This window comes from Osmia lignaria, chromosome 5, assembly GCF_051020975.1.
Source record: "Osmia lignaria lignaria isolate PbOS001 chromosome 5, iyOsmLign1, whole genome shotgun sequence".
Classification (NCBI taxonomy): Eukaryota; Metazoa; Arthropoda; class Insecta; order Hymenoptera; family Megachilidae; genus Osmia; species Osmia lignaria.
Window position 1 is genome coordinate 7,542,136 of NC_135036.1, and position 17,384 is coordinate 7,559,519.

At 40.8% G+C, this 17,384-nt stretch overlaps 1 protein-coding gene across 17 annotated transcripts in view; it reads left to right on the top strand.

Annotated features, from left to right (window-relative positions):
* The window catches only part of LOC117605080 (protein muscleblind), a 215,735-nt gene that overhangs the window by 158,979 nt on the left and 39,372 nt on the right, over positions 1-17,384 (top strand). For 9 of the 17 annotated variants that reach the window (XR_013062152.1, XM_034325942.2, XM_034325935.2 and 6 more), the window contains 2 exons: positions 15,389-15,559; positions 16,842-16,922. Coding sequence is in view for 11 of the 17 variants with exons in the window: in XM_034325935.2 (XP_034181826.1) it covers positions 15,389-15,559; positions 16,842-16,922 (252 nt within the window). In the remaining 6 variants the exon portion in view is untranslated. Of the gene's footprint in view, positions 1-3,697; positions 3,768-15,388; positions 15,560-16,841; positions 16,923-17,384 lie in introns of those variants that run through there. The other 8 variants (XR_013062153.1, XR_013062156.1, XM_034325938.2 and 5 more) reach the window with 6 other exon arrangements.

A 17,384-nucleotide genomic window follows, 5' to 3' on the forward strand; every position in this document is an offset into this window, starting at 1 on the left:
CGCTACGGAAGCGAACGATAGAGAACGCTCGCCACGGAGGAGTGGGTCGCGGAAAGGAAACCGCGCCAGCACGACGACTTCCACGGACGGATCAGCCATCCTGGCGCCTAACGAGTCGTATAAAACACGGCAGCTTGTCCCTCTATGCTGATGCTCGCACGCGACTTCCTTGGAAACCGTGTCTTTGTATCGGTGAATAACGAGAATAAAGCACGGCCGATGGTAACCGCCCCTCTGCAAATTAATTTCACGCGCTGCTACCTGGCTCGATTAGAGGCCAATTGATCGCGTACGTGAAATTAGAATTTCTCGATTCGGGCAGATAGGTATCGTTTGTTTTCCTTTTTTAAATTGGAGAATTTGTTTTCAAACAAATCTGCGGTATCGGTGTTTGATTAGCATTCATTGTATTCGAAGCTCGTTCATTTCTGTACCCGATGTTCCATCCAACTTTTCGCCCTATATACGCTTTAACAATCTACTTTTTTTTCTCTCTCTCTCTCTCTCTCCCTCCCCCATTTTTCTTTCGTCCATGTCTATTTTCTGTTCTCTTCCAGAAAGCTCTGTGTCTTCGTACGTACGCCCAGCGTGCACAGCTCTCTCGTTTCCGTTTCGTCAATAGCGACTTCCCGTTGCCATTCACCGTCGTCGTTATTACGAATTCGAAGCAAGCTTCAGCCGGTCGTTTCGAAATAATTTTCGCTGCAGCCGGCGTGCTTCCGTCGGAATTGGATATTGTGAGGTCCTTGCAGCACGGCAAGGAACGAGGGAGGGAGAGAGAGAGGAAGAGGAAAAAAAGACCCTCGTTTGTTCCTGTTTCGTCGAGCAGTACCGACGAATATCTGGGTTAGATTCCCGGTTTCATTCTCAACCCTTGCTGCAAAATGGTAAATTCGGTTTCGCGGAGGATACTCCATCCTGTAATGAATAAACTGTACATGGAAGAAATTAAAAGGACGAACTGTTCCCGTTGGGAATGGAGTGTTTGAGAGGTCGGGGCAATTTTTTTTTTTTTTTTTCACGGTAAATAGATGTACCACGAACAAGTGCACTCGTAAAGGAACCTTGCCGTTTTTTAAATTGAGAGTTATTTATCGAAACGACGTATTTATTTATCGTTCGCGAATGAAACGTAATTTTTTTCGGGGCATCCGACAGAAAGGACGAAGATGCCGTCCACGGTTTCCTAGTCCCACATTCCGTCACTTCCATCCGGCTTACGTTAAGCTACTTTTTATGCTAGCTTATTCGAGGCTTATCAGGACAAGATGAATGCAACATGATATCAAAAGAAGGAATTCCATAACGACAGGTACATACAGACCACTTCAAAGGACGTCTTTCTTCGCTCTTTCAACGTTTGCTAGCTCTCTTCTCCGCGAATTTTATTGAAACCTCTTTCGGCAAAGAGAGAAATACACGGAGTACGTTGTATGCTCAAGAGCGAATTGTTTGAATACGATATAAGAATCTTTGATATTGTCTAAAATAGATCGGTTCGGTTCGCTATGCACTTTCAAAGATGCATCGGATGGTATTTGTTCTACCTTCGAGTAGCAAGTTTACGATTCCTCTTTTCGTTCTTCCTTTAAGGATCGACAATTTTATTTAATGCAACTATTACAGTTGCACCAGAGGGAAAATACGAAATTAAATTAAAATTGGGTCTCTCCCCGTGGTCCGCCATCCGAAGGTTAATGTATGTATTATATATTTATCTGCATTATTATGCAAAGTCGATGAAAAAATATTATCGACGCGAATAAATGAATAAATTTAAATTGATTTACATAAAATTATTATGCATTTTCATGGTGCATAGGGTGCTTAATGAATAATTGCAATTAACAGTAGTGTTACGATATAATATACAAAGCTATTATCGGATATTTGATTTAGAAAATTGCGCTGATTAAATCTGTATTAATATTTCAATGAGAAAAAATGGTGAAATTGATACATTTTTCTTGACCCGTCCTGTAAACACACGAGAAAAGGTCAACACGGTTCGGTCGTTCGGTGCAGCGGAAAATGAGAAATTCATTTTGAAGGCGGTATAAACAATTCCCGGCGCAGCCATTCGGCCAAGAAGGTCCTTTAATTTATTAAAAGGTCGCAGACGCGAAATTCGAACGCGAACTCCCGTTTCGTTGCAGCCTACGTGTGTACGTATTCACAGCGATCTCATCTCTCCGGCTCTTTCCTTCGACCGTGTTTCGAACTTCTTCGCCGCTGTATCTCCGGTTCTAAAATTTTCACAAGCCCGAACGGCAACGAAAAGCGTACCCCAGTGGTTCGGCCGAGCCGCTGTCTACCATTTGCACACGTTCCGTGTGTAAACGTGTACTCGGTGCGTAAAACGATCCAAGCGAAGGAAGAGGACGGTCGGTGGAAAGGATAGAACGATGGAACGGGGGATACGTGGAATAAGAATCCAAAAAGACCCAGACGAAGACTCTCCACGTCAACGAAACGACTCCCCTGGGCTTTCTCCAATCAGCCAGCCAGCCTTGGCTTGCCTACACCCGGCTAAAATGCACTTCGAGACCCGTATTTTTCATCTAGCCAACACCTGAAAACTCGCTAATGTACCTACCAATGTTCACCGGTAACTTAACCAACCAATGACGGCCAACTTTCATAGAACCGTGCGAATTCCATTAGTAATCTTTATGCGATCTTTTAACGAGCTGGGAAAAAGAGGGAAGGATTCCGGATAGAACTTCCGTTTGGCACGTTCGCGCTTTTACGCGATTATTCGATGGTCATTCGTTAACCCTCCAACGCGTTAAAATTATGGAAAGTTCCATTAGATAGTATTTTTCAAATATTTTCTGATAAGATTATTTCTAACTCCTTTGGATGGCGGACCATGGAGAGAGCCACCTTTTACACCCTTTAATCCTTTCGCAACTAACGCTCATTGTAGTCATCGTTCGAAAATGATATAGATAATAATTAAGTAACTTATTTAACTTGTTTTAATAATTCGATTTCTGCAAAATTATCCTTCACAAAGAGCCACGGTATTAGGAGACAGGCGTGTCCTCGATACGGATTAGTTGATTCATTTGGCTGGCGTGGAATTGGTGGCGTTCGTTATTCTTCTAATTAGACAAAATTGGAGAATTTCCATAGCTAAGTGACTGGTCTAATTTTACGGTACCTGTTGGGAAAGTCATAGTGAAATTCCGTATGTCTGCAGTGGCGAGTCATAAAGCAGTTGAAACGAAGCTGCTTTCTATATTCCTTGCTCGACAGATAACAATGCATATTTCGATTAGACATCCTAAATTTTCTGTATTAAGATTTATTATAGGTAAACGCTGCTTTATTAAATATTGCATTTTTTTTTTCGATACTCGGGTGTCTTGTTATCCTTGAAGTGATTTGTAGAAAGGGGGCCACTGTGACCCATGCGTCACAGTCTCGGTTGAATATAAGACAGATCTATGGCTGACTTCCGCACTGCAGAGGTTAATATTCATGTTAGATAGCTAATGGATAAATCAGTTCTGAAATGCAATATTCAAATCAACCAACTTGGAATCTAGAAAATCCATCTTACCTATCATAAACTATAAATTGCCTCTAAATTAAAATATTCATCCAATTATAACAATCTTCCATGTTTCTAATAATTTTAAACAGTTTTGAACAAATAATTAATATTCCTATTTGATTTTGTTTGTTACAGGTAAGTGTCCAGAAGGATCCTAATAATTAGCAGTTTTCCAGGTGGTTAATTAAAAAGAAGACAACGAAAGGTAACCCATAAGAGATTCAACGCTAAAACAACCATAACGAATGAGCTATCGATCGCATTAGTAATTGTGGGTATTGCAGTTAAACATGAATATCCAACCGATCCGTAATGTACCTTGTATAATATCTCCGTAGGTAATTAGTAATTACACACTAGGTTATTTGCCAGGTAAACACATATTTGATTAAACAGCATTCGCGGCGTATTGTAACGGTTATTGTGAATTCACGGTGCTTAAATTACTATTCGAATTATACCCGTGTATGTCCCTTCGACATAACATTTGTGTGTTTCACGATCGTACGGGTGGCAATGAAACGAATCGATGGTCAATAATTTTCCATAAACAATATTTTTGATACTTGTAAGTACAACGTTGACTAATTGAAAATTTTCAATTATGAACGGAACGTTACTCGTTCGTTTCATCTGGGATCTCTTAAGGGCAAAACTATGTATTCGCCAGATGTGAGATGTTGAGATTTAAACAAACGATAATCCAGTGGGGTTATTTCTGACAAATCAGTCGCGTCAGAGAGAACTTCCTAGCTCGAGGGGGAATGATATCCTTTGTCGCTTTTGCTGCACCCTGTCACGAAGCATAATGAGCTTACAATTGCGTTGACCAGTAATAGCCTCTTCATTCTACTCCAATTTATTTTACTACAATATATTATTGAATATTACTAGGAAATGATAATTCTAGACGTGCCAACTATTCGTATCCTGTTTATCTATTTTTCTATCACTCTATTCTTTCAAGATTCTCATTTATAGCATTGCCATTTTCGGTACACTTTGAGCTTCCTCCTCGTGCCACTTATATTTTTGCTATTATCGAGTGATCAGATTTTTTAGTCACTGACTATCAGATTCTTTGTCAACAATATCCAGATGGATCCCAAGGTTCAGACCAATAATAAATCATGTAATCTCGTTATCAGTGCTGATAAATAGTTTTAGTCTGGTAGAAGGAAGAAGGAAGGAAGAAGACTGGTCAAAGGCAGGTAACTTGGTTCTACCGGATCGATAGTTTAACCGAAGTCGAGACAAAGGCTGTTGGGAGATGGTCGTGTAGATTGTCTCTGTCGAAACTGCACGATCTAAGACGTTTCAGAACGATTCGAGGCGTGGACAATTGGGCGATCCGGATCGATCGAGGGTGCGGAACGCGATGGATCGCTGGGACGTTGGCAAACTCCTTGTTGACGCTTGGTGTGTTCTCAGTCGTCGTTATTGGCGGTACACGCGAATGGAACCACCCGTTCGTATCCTGCTTCTCGCATTACTTACGGATCCGCAAACACGAGAAGGTTGACAAACTCTGTACACGATGACGGGAGTATTGCCGCGCAATTGACCCCGTATCCCGTCCCTATTACATCCTATATATTAGATTCAATTCCACCGGAAAGCATATTCGTCTACGGTAATTAAGAAACGATCGATTTTCATTAGCACTGTTGTCATTAATAATCTGGAATCTGAGAAATCTGCGATGGATTATAATGATAATACCTTAGAATGTGTAAAAATTGAATAAATATATAGAATTGTGGCTCTCTTCATGGTTGGCCGTCTGACGGACCATGGAGAGACTCCCAATTTTAATTTGATCTTCCTTCGGTTCAAGGGTTAAATGATAGTCTACTAATTTATTAATTAATCTCTAATACAATAGATTAAATAGAAGTATGAATTTTTTAAATCCTCTATCCAGACACCCTAATCGGGATGTCTGAACGTAAATTCTGTAGAATCTGTGAAACATCGGTAGGACTTTGTAGGTGTAACAAGTTCGCAGTGCTTCACGGATCAGCTGGTGTTTCGTGGCTGAATTCGAATCCGAAACACCAGGGGAAAACCGTATAACTTTCTAATAAAGTATTTAGCCAAGGGATGGAAGCGTGATCTGTCTAGTAGGAAGGGCAACCGGCGGAAGCCGATGGAGGTGAGGGTGGTACGGCGGGAGTTTTAGTTTCCGGGTGATCTGTGGCTCCCTCGTTGTGAGAATCGATGCCGCCAGCCGCCCAATAACCATACATCGTACGACTATCACACCCCTGGGGTATATACTAGCCTGCACACCGTATACCCTACCCTCTTTCTATCTTTCTTCCTCGAATAGTTACTATCCTCCCAATACCGCGCTTTCTACGACTCTCTGCACTCCTCATTTACACGCCTTATTACAAATCTTATTCTTTTCTTCTGATATTTTCTCTATTCACGGCAATTTAAAAACTTTTAATCTTGCAATATTTAATATTTAAAAAAAAATTCTTAAATAAGTTCATTTTTCATTTTCAAAAATCAAATTACAATTTAATTAAGCATCGAATTCTTAATTAAGACTGGAATTTCAAAGTATTTTAGAATCTCAGAATTGCAATTTTAAAATGAACCCCAGTGTCTACGTTCGGTTTAGGGGATGCCTTATTCCGACATTTTTTTCTTCTCTCTTTTTTGGAACCATCGCTCGACAAAGAATCTGCATTCTGGCTGGTGGCCTGTCGTAAATATTCATAGACAAACAGAACCGGTATATGACAAACGATCTCAACCTTCACCCGGATTTCATTCCTGGTGCTCTGGATAATTGGAAGTCACTCGGGGCAAATTGAATGCAGCGAAGATGAGTGGCTTTCGCGATTGGCGTTGACTATCGAATCAGAGAAAAAGGGGAAAGATGGCTTCACGGTTTTGTTCGTTAAAAACGTTCGCGAGATGTTGCGAATGACAAATACTGGTATCTCCTAAAAGTATATAAAAATTCTATTCATTAACCTTCATAAGAATCAAGTATTTTAAAATATTCTTCTGGTATCCTGTTATTTCGTCCAAGCCTTGTAAATTGAAAAATAAGTACGTTTAATAATTTTGTACGAGTAACAAGTGTTTCCATTACTTCGTCCAAGCCCTGTATACGTCGTAACGAGAAGATGGATGGCTATCCTGTACAGAATTCATCCAGACAGTACGCTGGTATTTATGAAAATTAAGCAAGGTACTTTGAGCCCTCTCTTCGTCCAACGTTCTCCAACCAGCAACCCTCCCTCTCTCTCCTTCATTCACTTCCGGCTTCATGCTCGACGTATCCTGTTCTTCTATCCGGATTTTCTCTCTTTTTCACCGTAGGTTTTGTCTTCCAACTTTACCTAGCCACGAGAGTTCTCCCTCTTGTTTCGTAAGGGAAAATCCGAGCTCAGCTGCCGCCACTGTTTGCCCACGTAATTACGTGGAATTCACGTTAGGGGGTGGTACGCGTGCCGGTGGTTGCATTACTTTTATTCTTATACCATAATTCAGGTCGAGAAGAGGTCTTTTTCCCCCGGTGCAATTTCTTCGCTACACTCGTTCTCCTTTCGCTTCGCTTTTCTCTACCTTTTACCGGCAACTAAACTGTTTTTCCCTTCTGCTGCTTCGAGAAATTCAATATTACGGCAGTTCCATAGGAAATTCATTGACTCTACGATTACACGAGTTTATCTTTCACAATAGCTTTGTCAATTTTTCATTTGATCATCGAATTCTTTTTTTATCTCTTCAATTTGTTACCTTGTTTCTTGTAATCGATCCTGTTTACACGATGCTCGCGATGAAACTTGATAAATTCTTCATTGGCAAGAAATAAACGAAGAATGTATAAGAGGTATTAGAAGCGAAATGATACACTTGTAATTTAAGCATTCATAAGGAAATCAATACAGATCGCCTTGAGCCACTCTGCTGTCTTCTCTCGTTTAACATCCGCAACTTCTACTTGCAACCTGTTGCTGTATGTCTCGTTCTCTTTTCTTCTCCATCGATTACGCCTCCTCACGCTCTCTCGTCGACCAGCTTTATCCTAGAGACATAAGTGTATCCAAAACTTCCCGGATCTTACCCCCGTGTCGTTCCTGCTTTTGTTATAATCTAAACGCCCGCGGCCGTTCGAGCATACCCCGAACAGGCTTTCGAAACTTCGTTCAGAATAAAACTTTGAATTTCTTAGCTGAAAAAAAGAAAATCATCCTCCTTAACAAAATATCACGTTAATTGAAAAGTTTTCAAACTATCACGAAATTAGGAAAGTTTGTGCTTTAGGACGATTAGGAAAGTAGGGTCGGAATCGTTATCCGTATCCGATCGCGGACGTAAACTCGTATTCATCCTGGTGTCCCGGGCAGTTTGAAGTTACGCGTATGTTGCGAGGGAAAATTTACATGTTGCGGAGACGTAGCCAGGTTGCATGTGACGGTACAATACGTTAGCCGGTCGACGACAGTCCGCATCGGACGTCTGTGTATGCGGCACCGGTAAAGTGGACGACGACGACGACGACGACGACGACGACTGGCCACTCGGTGGTCCTAAATGGAAATGGCTTTGCAGTGGATAAAGCAATTCAACATTCATTGAAAGAAGCGTCCATCCAGACGAGAGGCTACGCCGACCTTCCGTGAAATAAACGGCCGCGGAAACCAGCCGCCATTCCCGTTTCTCCGTTTTACCGCGAGGAAGCTCGTTACTCTTCTTGACAATCCTCCTGGTCTGGCTACGCGCGTGATAATAAGCGTACCTCCTCCTTCCATCGGCCTTCTACCTCTTCACCGTCGAATTATTGCCTCTGTTTAGCGTTGATTACGCGATCGTTACGTTCGCCTCGATGTTTCCGATGGGAAAAATCGAGGATTTTTAAATTTTTCTTTTTTGATATTAGAACGGAGCGTCGTTTTATCGTTCGCATTGTTCGAAGAGGCTAGTTGGCTCGCGTAATCTCCGGAGGATCGTATTTTCCTGGAAAACGACGGCATTTTAAGCCGAGTAGAATCCATCTTTCTGCTTGGCTCCCCTTCAAGAAATTTCAGTTCATGCAAAAGCTGTTCGATGTGTATAAAGGAGCAGATGTCTTGCCACCTTGGCGCAATCAACTTCAAATGTCCTCCCCGGAATTCACATGCGACCGTAACAAACTCTTTCTTCTTCGTCTTGATGAAACTAGGATTTCCGACGACTTTCGAAGCAATAGAAAAGAAATCTCTCCCTCTGTCGAGATACTATTTTTCCAGGCAAAAGATTGTACTCGTAGTTTTTTATATGGTTACCAACGTTTGATGTCAAAATATTATCATAGAAACTTGAGTAATCATAGAAAAATTTATTTTCTAAAATTTATTTTCTACAAAGATCATTTAATCCCAGTATAATTTTTCACTTTTTGAAAATATTATTTCATTCTTGTCTTTTGGTAAGGGTGCTTTTGTTCAGTTTCTATTTTACAGAAATTTCTTTTCCAACTTCGAGTATGAAAATTTATCAAAAATCTACTGTATTATTATTATGAATAGAGATTGTCTATTCTTACCTAGCGATGGTTGATCAGGATCCGTTATCAGACGCGTTCCGCTTTAGGCCTGGATAATCCAGATCGAAAGTGGATGACGAACAGCGTCCCTTCGATTGCATTTTTTTTTTTTTTTACGTGGTGTGCTCGCGTTAGCCGTGGACCGATATAGAATCCAGGATTAAATCAATGTACCGTGCATGCGATATGGGGGCCCATCGAAACGTATGTAATGCGTTCATGAACATCGCCAACACGACGATCGGATCCCACAGATTTCAAAATTTGTTTTGTCGACCCGTTACCCGGGAATATGCTCGAACGCCGATCGCAATAATCGAAACGGAATTAAACGGGCTGATTTATTTTAATTCGAGCCGTTAAAAGCCTGGAAACATTTTATTGTTGTTCGTCGTTTCGATCAACCTCTTCGTCATCGAATTAACGATACTTTTTATATTCTTTTTTGCGAAAATAAATTTTTTAAAGCGTTTATTTGTGAAAATATACCAGCAGATCATTGACCTCGTTCGGTCTCCTTCTGCTTAAACATTTTCAAGCGATGAAAGATTAACGCGGCACGAAGCGGAATAAGAGAGGAAGGGATGATGGTTCAGTTCAGACGTAATCAAAAATTCTTTTTCCCTCCGTCGAGATGCGGTGGGAATTTCGACACAAAGGAGAACGGAAGTTCGTCTTTCATAAAATAACAATTTAGCGAATTAGAGGGCTTCAAAGGTATCGCGGGAAGCAAGAGGCGAGCCGAACCGTCGGAAGCACAGTGAAAGAAACATACACGAGGATGGAACAAAGAAACGGGCTAAGAAAATGCGAGAAACAGGGACGATAAGAGGTTTAAAGGCGGAGGAAATTTTTCTGAGCGATCGAAGAAGAAAGCATTAGAGTTCGTAGCGTGTTACTTTCCACGCGTTTCTTGCTCCCTTTTCTTGCTACCCTTATCGTACCTATTTCCGTTTCTTTACTTTTTTCCCTCTTCCTTCCAAGAAGTCCTTCTAAGAGTCTTAATGCACATCGAAAGAATTCATCCCCCTCTGACGTATCGAATATTACAATAATTACAAAGAACCATAGGAAAGTTTTTAAACAAAAAAATTTCGCCACTTTCATTAAGCGTTTGACATTTCGCAACGTTCGAACGTGTCGAAGGGGTTAGAGGCTGTCAAAAATAGAACTCTGTTAACAGGGTGCATCTCGAGGAAAGTTTCATTGTTATCGGGCTTGTAGCGAAAGTACAAACGACAGGGATCGTAATCGACAGTGTGACGGGGATGAAGAGTGGTGAAACGAAGGGAAGTTGAACGAGTCAAGCGACGCCTATTAATTCGTTTAATTGTGCCGACGAATCGAACGCTAAAACCTCCGCTGTCTCTTTCTTCCTTCAGCCTGTTGCTCTTATTTTTTTTTCTCTTTCTCTCTCTTTTGCACAAATTATCGCGACTCCTCGGACCCGGTTAACTGGTACGAGCTCGCAGTAGTGGAAATGGTGGAAAGAGAGAGACGGAATTGGCGGTTGGCAGCCCTTAGCTCGAGTGGCAAGGCCAGGCCTGTACGGTGCACTAGACTCTAGGGTGCTCCAACGTTCCGAAGTCGAAGAGTTCATTAAACGATAACTCACACTCGGAGAAATGTCTTGTTAAATCGTCGATCCACCCTGCAATCACCGATTCGTTGTATGCAGGCTGGTCGATGAAAAGAAGTTTATTCTGATTCCTACCCCTTTCAATTAGTAACTGTACCTGCATCGCGCTTTAGAGATAAACGTTACGAAATGCTGGTTAACAGGAACACGGGAAATTTTATAAAATTAGCATTTGATTAAATGAAAGTCATAGGGGTGGAAAAAAAAATTTCTAAGGCCAGCGCAGATAGAAAAGTCCAGATGACAAAGTTTCATGTCTGATAGGGATCTGTCAGGGATTCGTGTAAGTAGTCGAAGTAGATTGCACAGAGGTGGAAAGACATTTGATCGGCATGGCGTCGACGAACTCTTCGAGAATCGAGGGTGGGTAAAGGCTAGCGAGTTTACGTATCCCAGCACCCTGGCCTCCGTCTACCCTCTTTCGGCCGCCTAAGCGCGAGCTATTAGAGCGGATCCCCGCGAATTTGCACGTGCTCAAAGTCACAGACGTTGAAGTTCTTGGGCGAAAGCAAATCCAGAGCAAATCGACTGCTTAATCGAGTGACGGGAAATTTGAATAAAGACGGCGCGCAGCGTCGCGACGAGATTCGAGGCGCAGAGCCCGGTGCCAGTTTTATACCGGGTCTGTCGACGGATCGCATTATCATACGAAGCTGGCGGAATTAAAATGAATGGTATCTAATTAAAACCTCTAACAACGTAACCATCTTATGGGAACCGTCGAATGGTAGTTAGATGATTTCGTGAGAAAATAGAAAAACTGTAGATAACCATCCGGCTGATGGTTTACAGTTAAACGAGAGAAAATGGACGGAGATAGTAACGATATAGTTAAGAAACTCGAAGAAAAGCCATGCGACACGCTTGTTAAACATTCAAGTGGAAGCACTGTCCGCAAATATCAAGACTACTGAAATATTTAAGAAAAGCGCCAAAGTTCTGTACAAAAGGGCCACTACTCGGAAGATTGTATCAGGCCATTTCAAGTCTTTGCGTATTTCTTAAGAGCCCTTTGTGACGCGTTCCAAGTGTGTTTATTTTAGTTCGCATCTTTCCACTCGTTCGATATAGATCAACTGTACAGATAAATGTTTCATATTTCATGCAAACGACCAGTTAAAAATTGGTAAATTACAATCATTTCGAAAGGGTATGAAAAAAAATGTTCACTCCAAACTGTGATCTAATTTTCCACTCGTAATTATCTGCTTCTTCATTGAATCACTAACGTCTTGGACACTGTATAATATTAATGGACGCGTGTTTAACGCAAAGTGCGAAGCACATAGCCACCTAAGGGTAGGTTGTACGTCGTATATCTCAGACACGAATCCCTTGATACCGTTTTCACTGAAATACGAGACAATCGCACAAAACAGCCGTAACTCCAGGTGCATTACCACCTGCTGCTAACGCCAGGCCACCTTCGAAATTCGCGAGACGGACGAAACATTGCTGGCCGGAAACGAACGAATAAGGGAGCTGTTGGACACAATGCTGGCTACTTCCGACCCTCGGGATCGTTGCTTCAACCCTCTTCTATTCGACGTGGAAATTTATTTCTCGAGATGTTCCAATTCGCACAGTTATGAAAATAATAATTCTTCAACTTGACGAATTTCAATATTTTCTTGAACGACTGTACTTGTTTACTAGAATTAAGAATTTGTACGAAGACAACGATTCGTCTTCCCAATTGAAAGGGTTAAACAGTGAGAAGGGAGAAAATCAGGGAGAGGAAGGGAGTCGAAATTGCTAACAATACACGCGGCTAACCGCGTTGACCCTTCAAGTGGAGAAGTGGCGTCGATGTGCCCTTCGCCGCCGACAATTTCAAAGCGAAGAGGGGCTGGGACTGGCAAACCTTTTACCATTGTCTCGCCTCGCTGTTTTACCTCCTCTCGCTCGCTATTATTCGTTTTTCAGGCTAGGACAAACGTTATTGCTTATTAAAACGATCACTCGACCATGGGGGCTGACTTCTGACTCGCCAGTCTACCGACCGGAAAAGAAAGTTCTCAATTTTTATCTCAGAATTCACTGAAACAACACTTTACCCTTTCGATAAACAATCGATCGTTTATTCGATACGACAGTGCTGTCTCAATTTCAAAAGGTGGCGCATATTCGGAAATGATTATTCACGAGCGAAGCGAACTCTCATTCGAAATACAATAATCCTAGCCGAAGAGGAACGGAATTCCAAGGAATATCAGGGAAAGATGGTGAAATGAAATCTTGGTCTTCCTGGAATTTCAAGCGATATCATATTCCTTGGACCGTGTGCGAAACGCGTCGCGTCCTCGTTACACCCGCATAATATGCAAAGGCATCACCGGTGCCTTCAACTTCCATCCCGTGCACGCACGCACCACCGGTATAACGACGCGGAATTATTAATGACACAGTTGCAAGGTAAGAGGTAGCAGGGTGAACAACACTTTCCAACTAAATTAGAGAACGACGAGTTTGGCCCGGGTTCCCCTCATTATATCTTGACAAATTTCGTCGCGCACGAGCTGTGGCCCGCCTTGAAGTCCGTAAAGCCAGAGCCACCTCGCGATACATATTAATGCGTAAAAGTTCATTTCGATCCTGCCGATCCTTCATGTGGATCACGAACTCTATTAGATTCCCTCTGTTATAGACACCGACTGGTATAACGTTAGTTTCCTATTTCTTGGTGGACGAGTTAGACACTGTCTCCTAACACATTGAATCTCGTGTCGCGATAGGGAAACGCGTACACGCTATAATTATTCCAGAATTTGATTGTTCTATTTTCTAATTTAAACTTGGATCTTACTGTTCATTCGGCATTTATGTTGTTAGCTAGAAACGATGGGGGTAGCATAACATCGGATACGTAAGACAATGGAAGTAATCGCGACGTTCGGTAAATATCTGCGACGGTAGAGAAACGAGAAGGAAAAAAAGGGGCTAAAGAAGGAAAATAATGGAATTCCCTTTACACCGAGGATATAGCCACTGACTCAGCTGGGCTTTCAGGTCCTCGACATAATGAAACGGAGCCCCTGATGTCATTTGGTTGGGCTTCCTCCGAGTATCAGAAAGGTTTTCGAAGACGACAAAGAAGATGTTACACGTGGACTCTTGTCTGATGGAATATTTTTATTAAATATAATTAGCAGAATTTCCCATACGAACGAAATCTTTTATTTTATTATTTTCTTAACAGTAATTGATGTGTCCTAAATCAGAAATTTGTATTTTGATCCAAATCTTTTGATTACTATTCAAAATGAACTATTCTTCTATCATCCGTACTCAGAAGATTGTTCATCCATTTCGTGATTCATCTTGAAGAATTTCATCGCGACTTTTCAATTTTTTAAACCTCTTTCGTGCCGTTCGCTTACAGTATCATAGCCGCAAGCTGCACGAATTTTTCTGGCAGCTTTCAAAGCTTTCATCAAGTTTATGTTTATACGGTTAGAAGTGACTTTGTTCCGGAAAAAAAATGAAACCCTTCTTTTTTTCGTAAGCTCGACATATTGCATTCTTCTCTTTACGATATTTGATTCTTTGAATTTGAAAGCCGCGACGAAGGATACACCAAGATATTATGTCGTTGCAACCGGGATTTATGACGTGGCTCCTTCTCTGGAGATCCTCTAAATATCATTAAAGTTTCATTAAAATTAGAGGGGGAAACGTTTCGCATGGCTCCCCTGAGAATACTGTTTCTTATCAGTAGACCCTTTAAATCAACTTTAATACTACGCTCGCCAGTTAGCGTCGCCTAAAATATACGCTGCTTTAAATTCCGCCAAACTCTACCCGTTATTTGCACTCCGATGATAATGCGTTTCTCTGTTTACTATTAAGTTCAAACGCTTTGTCATTCGCGTCGCGAGGAATAATTTTACTAGGAAAACTCTATTCTTGATAATTGCTCTTTTACGAGCCGTGTTTCGGGAGACTCTGTCATGTCGTACAGAAGTTCGGTTAACGTCCCGTACATTAGCTGTGCGAATGAAATTCAAGAAACTAAGAGGAAGATAGCGAATTCAGAAATTTCAAAATTATGCACCTTTTAAAAATGCATCCATTTTATTCGAACGTTAATATGCATCGAGCTGCATAATGTTTGAACTGAATATTTTTGTAGACGTGCAGTATGGTTCGAGGGTGTTCCCCGGCAATTGTGCTCTCAGTGGGTCGAAAGTTTCCTGCTTAGGGATATACATTACTCCTCGAAACTCTCGAATGTGCTTAATTACTCGATATTTGAGCAGGCATCCCTTCGCTACGAGCTTCTGAGCTCGGCTTTATGCTTTCGAGCTGCTGTTACGTAAAGCCGCTGAATTTCCGTAAGAAAGCACGGATGCCTGCCTAATGCTCCTGAACTAATATCGTTCGGGCCTAATTAGTACAATCCTGACACGGTTTCACTTTGTTACATACTCTTGTTCCATCTCTACTTTTTCTTATTTAATAATTAACTCTAGAATCCACCAAAGGGGTTAAAATAATAGGTTTCAAGTTTCTTAATTATTTCTTTATTTCATTTTTAACGTTGATCCGAGGACGACGGACCATGGAGAGAGACCTAATTTTATTGATATGTAATTGTTATACTTGGTACTAACAGGATTTTTCATTTATGTTTTAGGGTCGATGTAATCGGGATAAACCACCCTGCAAATATTTCCATCCACCGCAACATCTGAAGGACCAGCTTTTGATAAACGGGCGCAATCATTTGGCGTTAAAGAATGCGCTAATGCAACAAATGGGCCTGACACCGGCCCAGCCACTCGTACCTGGCCAGGTACCAACAGTGGTATGTCGAAATATTTAAACATTCGTTGCACCACGTCTTCTGCTGTTCACACATTCACACATTTTCTTTGATCACAATCGAGAGATCTTGATTTTGTCTGTGTTAGTTAACGATTACCACTAGATATTACCCTTTTTATGGTAGGTAACGCTGTGTAAATAAATGCAGATGCAACGTGTGCACCTTTATAATAAATATAGTTCATCATCTGATTAGACGATTAATGTTTTCAAAATTTTTTTTCTTCTTTTTTCTCATTGAAGAGATATCATCGTTGCATCGTTTTTATTCACCGGCGTTCTTTATTTGTGGGCATTGCACCGAGAGATAAAACCTCAGAAAAGAAATTTTAGCACGCCGCATGTGTTTGGTCAGTGTCACCTCCTGCTTCTTCAATTTATTCATAATTTTTGATGGACAGTCAATATAACAATTAAAAACGGTAGTTACGTATCTTGCATTGTCGACGCGAAACGTATGGTCGTTTCGTTGGTTCGTCAAAATTTTATCTCTCAATCATGGTATTAGATTGATGCATATGAAATGGTGAATATGTATCAAAATCTTGATTATTTAATATAATTTTCTTGTGAGCACAAGTTAATTAATTTTTTAATTAATAATAATTCCTATGCATCAATGAAATACACAAACTCGTATGACGAATCCACGCAACCCATTACGTTTTTCAAATAAAGAAAACAGATATATAATTTCAATAAAAAGAAAAATTGTCTCTCTTTCGCGTGCTCGCATACAGTGAGGAACAAAACTGAACCAATGAAACCATTTTTCCAGAAAATTATTTATTCATGTATTAATACAGAGTAATAGAATATCTCAATCTGTTTAATTAATATTTTACTTCTAACTCAATTAATATTACTACAGAAGTAAAATTTCTTTTAATTTCTTAAACTGAACTGATCGTTAAATTATAGAACAGGTTGAATTTTTTATTTTCTGTTAATATGTATAGGAATAATTATCTTTGAAAATAATATTATCGTTTCAGTATTGTTGTTCACTGTGAATCGAGAATTTTGTTCCCCGTTTTTTCTTTTTATTTCTTTGGCGATACTATAGAAGAAAAATTGCACAATCATCAACGCCCACTCGCCTTTTTTTATTTCATGACATAATATTCATAGTCGTTGCTACGTGATATCGAACCCTATACTACTCGTATGACTGCCTGTCTGTCCCCTATGTTTGCCGCTGTGGCTCTCGTGGTTGTGGTTGATTGTTGGTGTGTTCTCCAATTACGTCATTGGTGAACAAGGAGGCACCGGCACCTCCGGCACCACACCATCACCTTCAACAGCAAATCCAGCAGCAACTTCTCGCTACCCACGCCTTTATGGTAACTCCTGGTTTTGGTTGGCTTCCACTAATTTTTTTAGTTTTAAACGAAAGTCTTTTTTAAATCGCCACGCTGCGGTCACGACGACCTGCTACACCAGACATAACAGATTATTTATTTTTCTTTATTAATTCGTCTGCTTAGCAGGTGGTGAATTGAAATTTTTATCAGATTTTTATCGAACGTTCGTCGTTACCGCATGCGTTAGTTTGCCTGTAAAAATAGTGAGCGTTTGTATGAAAGCTTCGATTTGATTTAAAAGAGTGTCGCACACGTAAATTAAGAAGATGCGATTTGCATGCTTCACGAGATACTTTTGATTTCCCGCGTCGAAAGGAGAACAAGCAAAAGAGAGAATAGAAAATTTCTTAGATGTTTTGAGGGTTTTCCTTTGGACGAGATAAAGCATGAGTTAATTCGCGGTCAATTTGGATCATCGCGTTTTCCTAACTTTCTTAAATA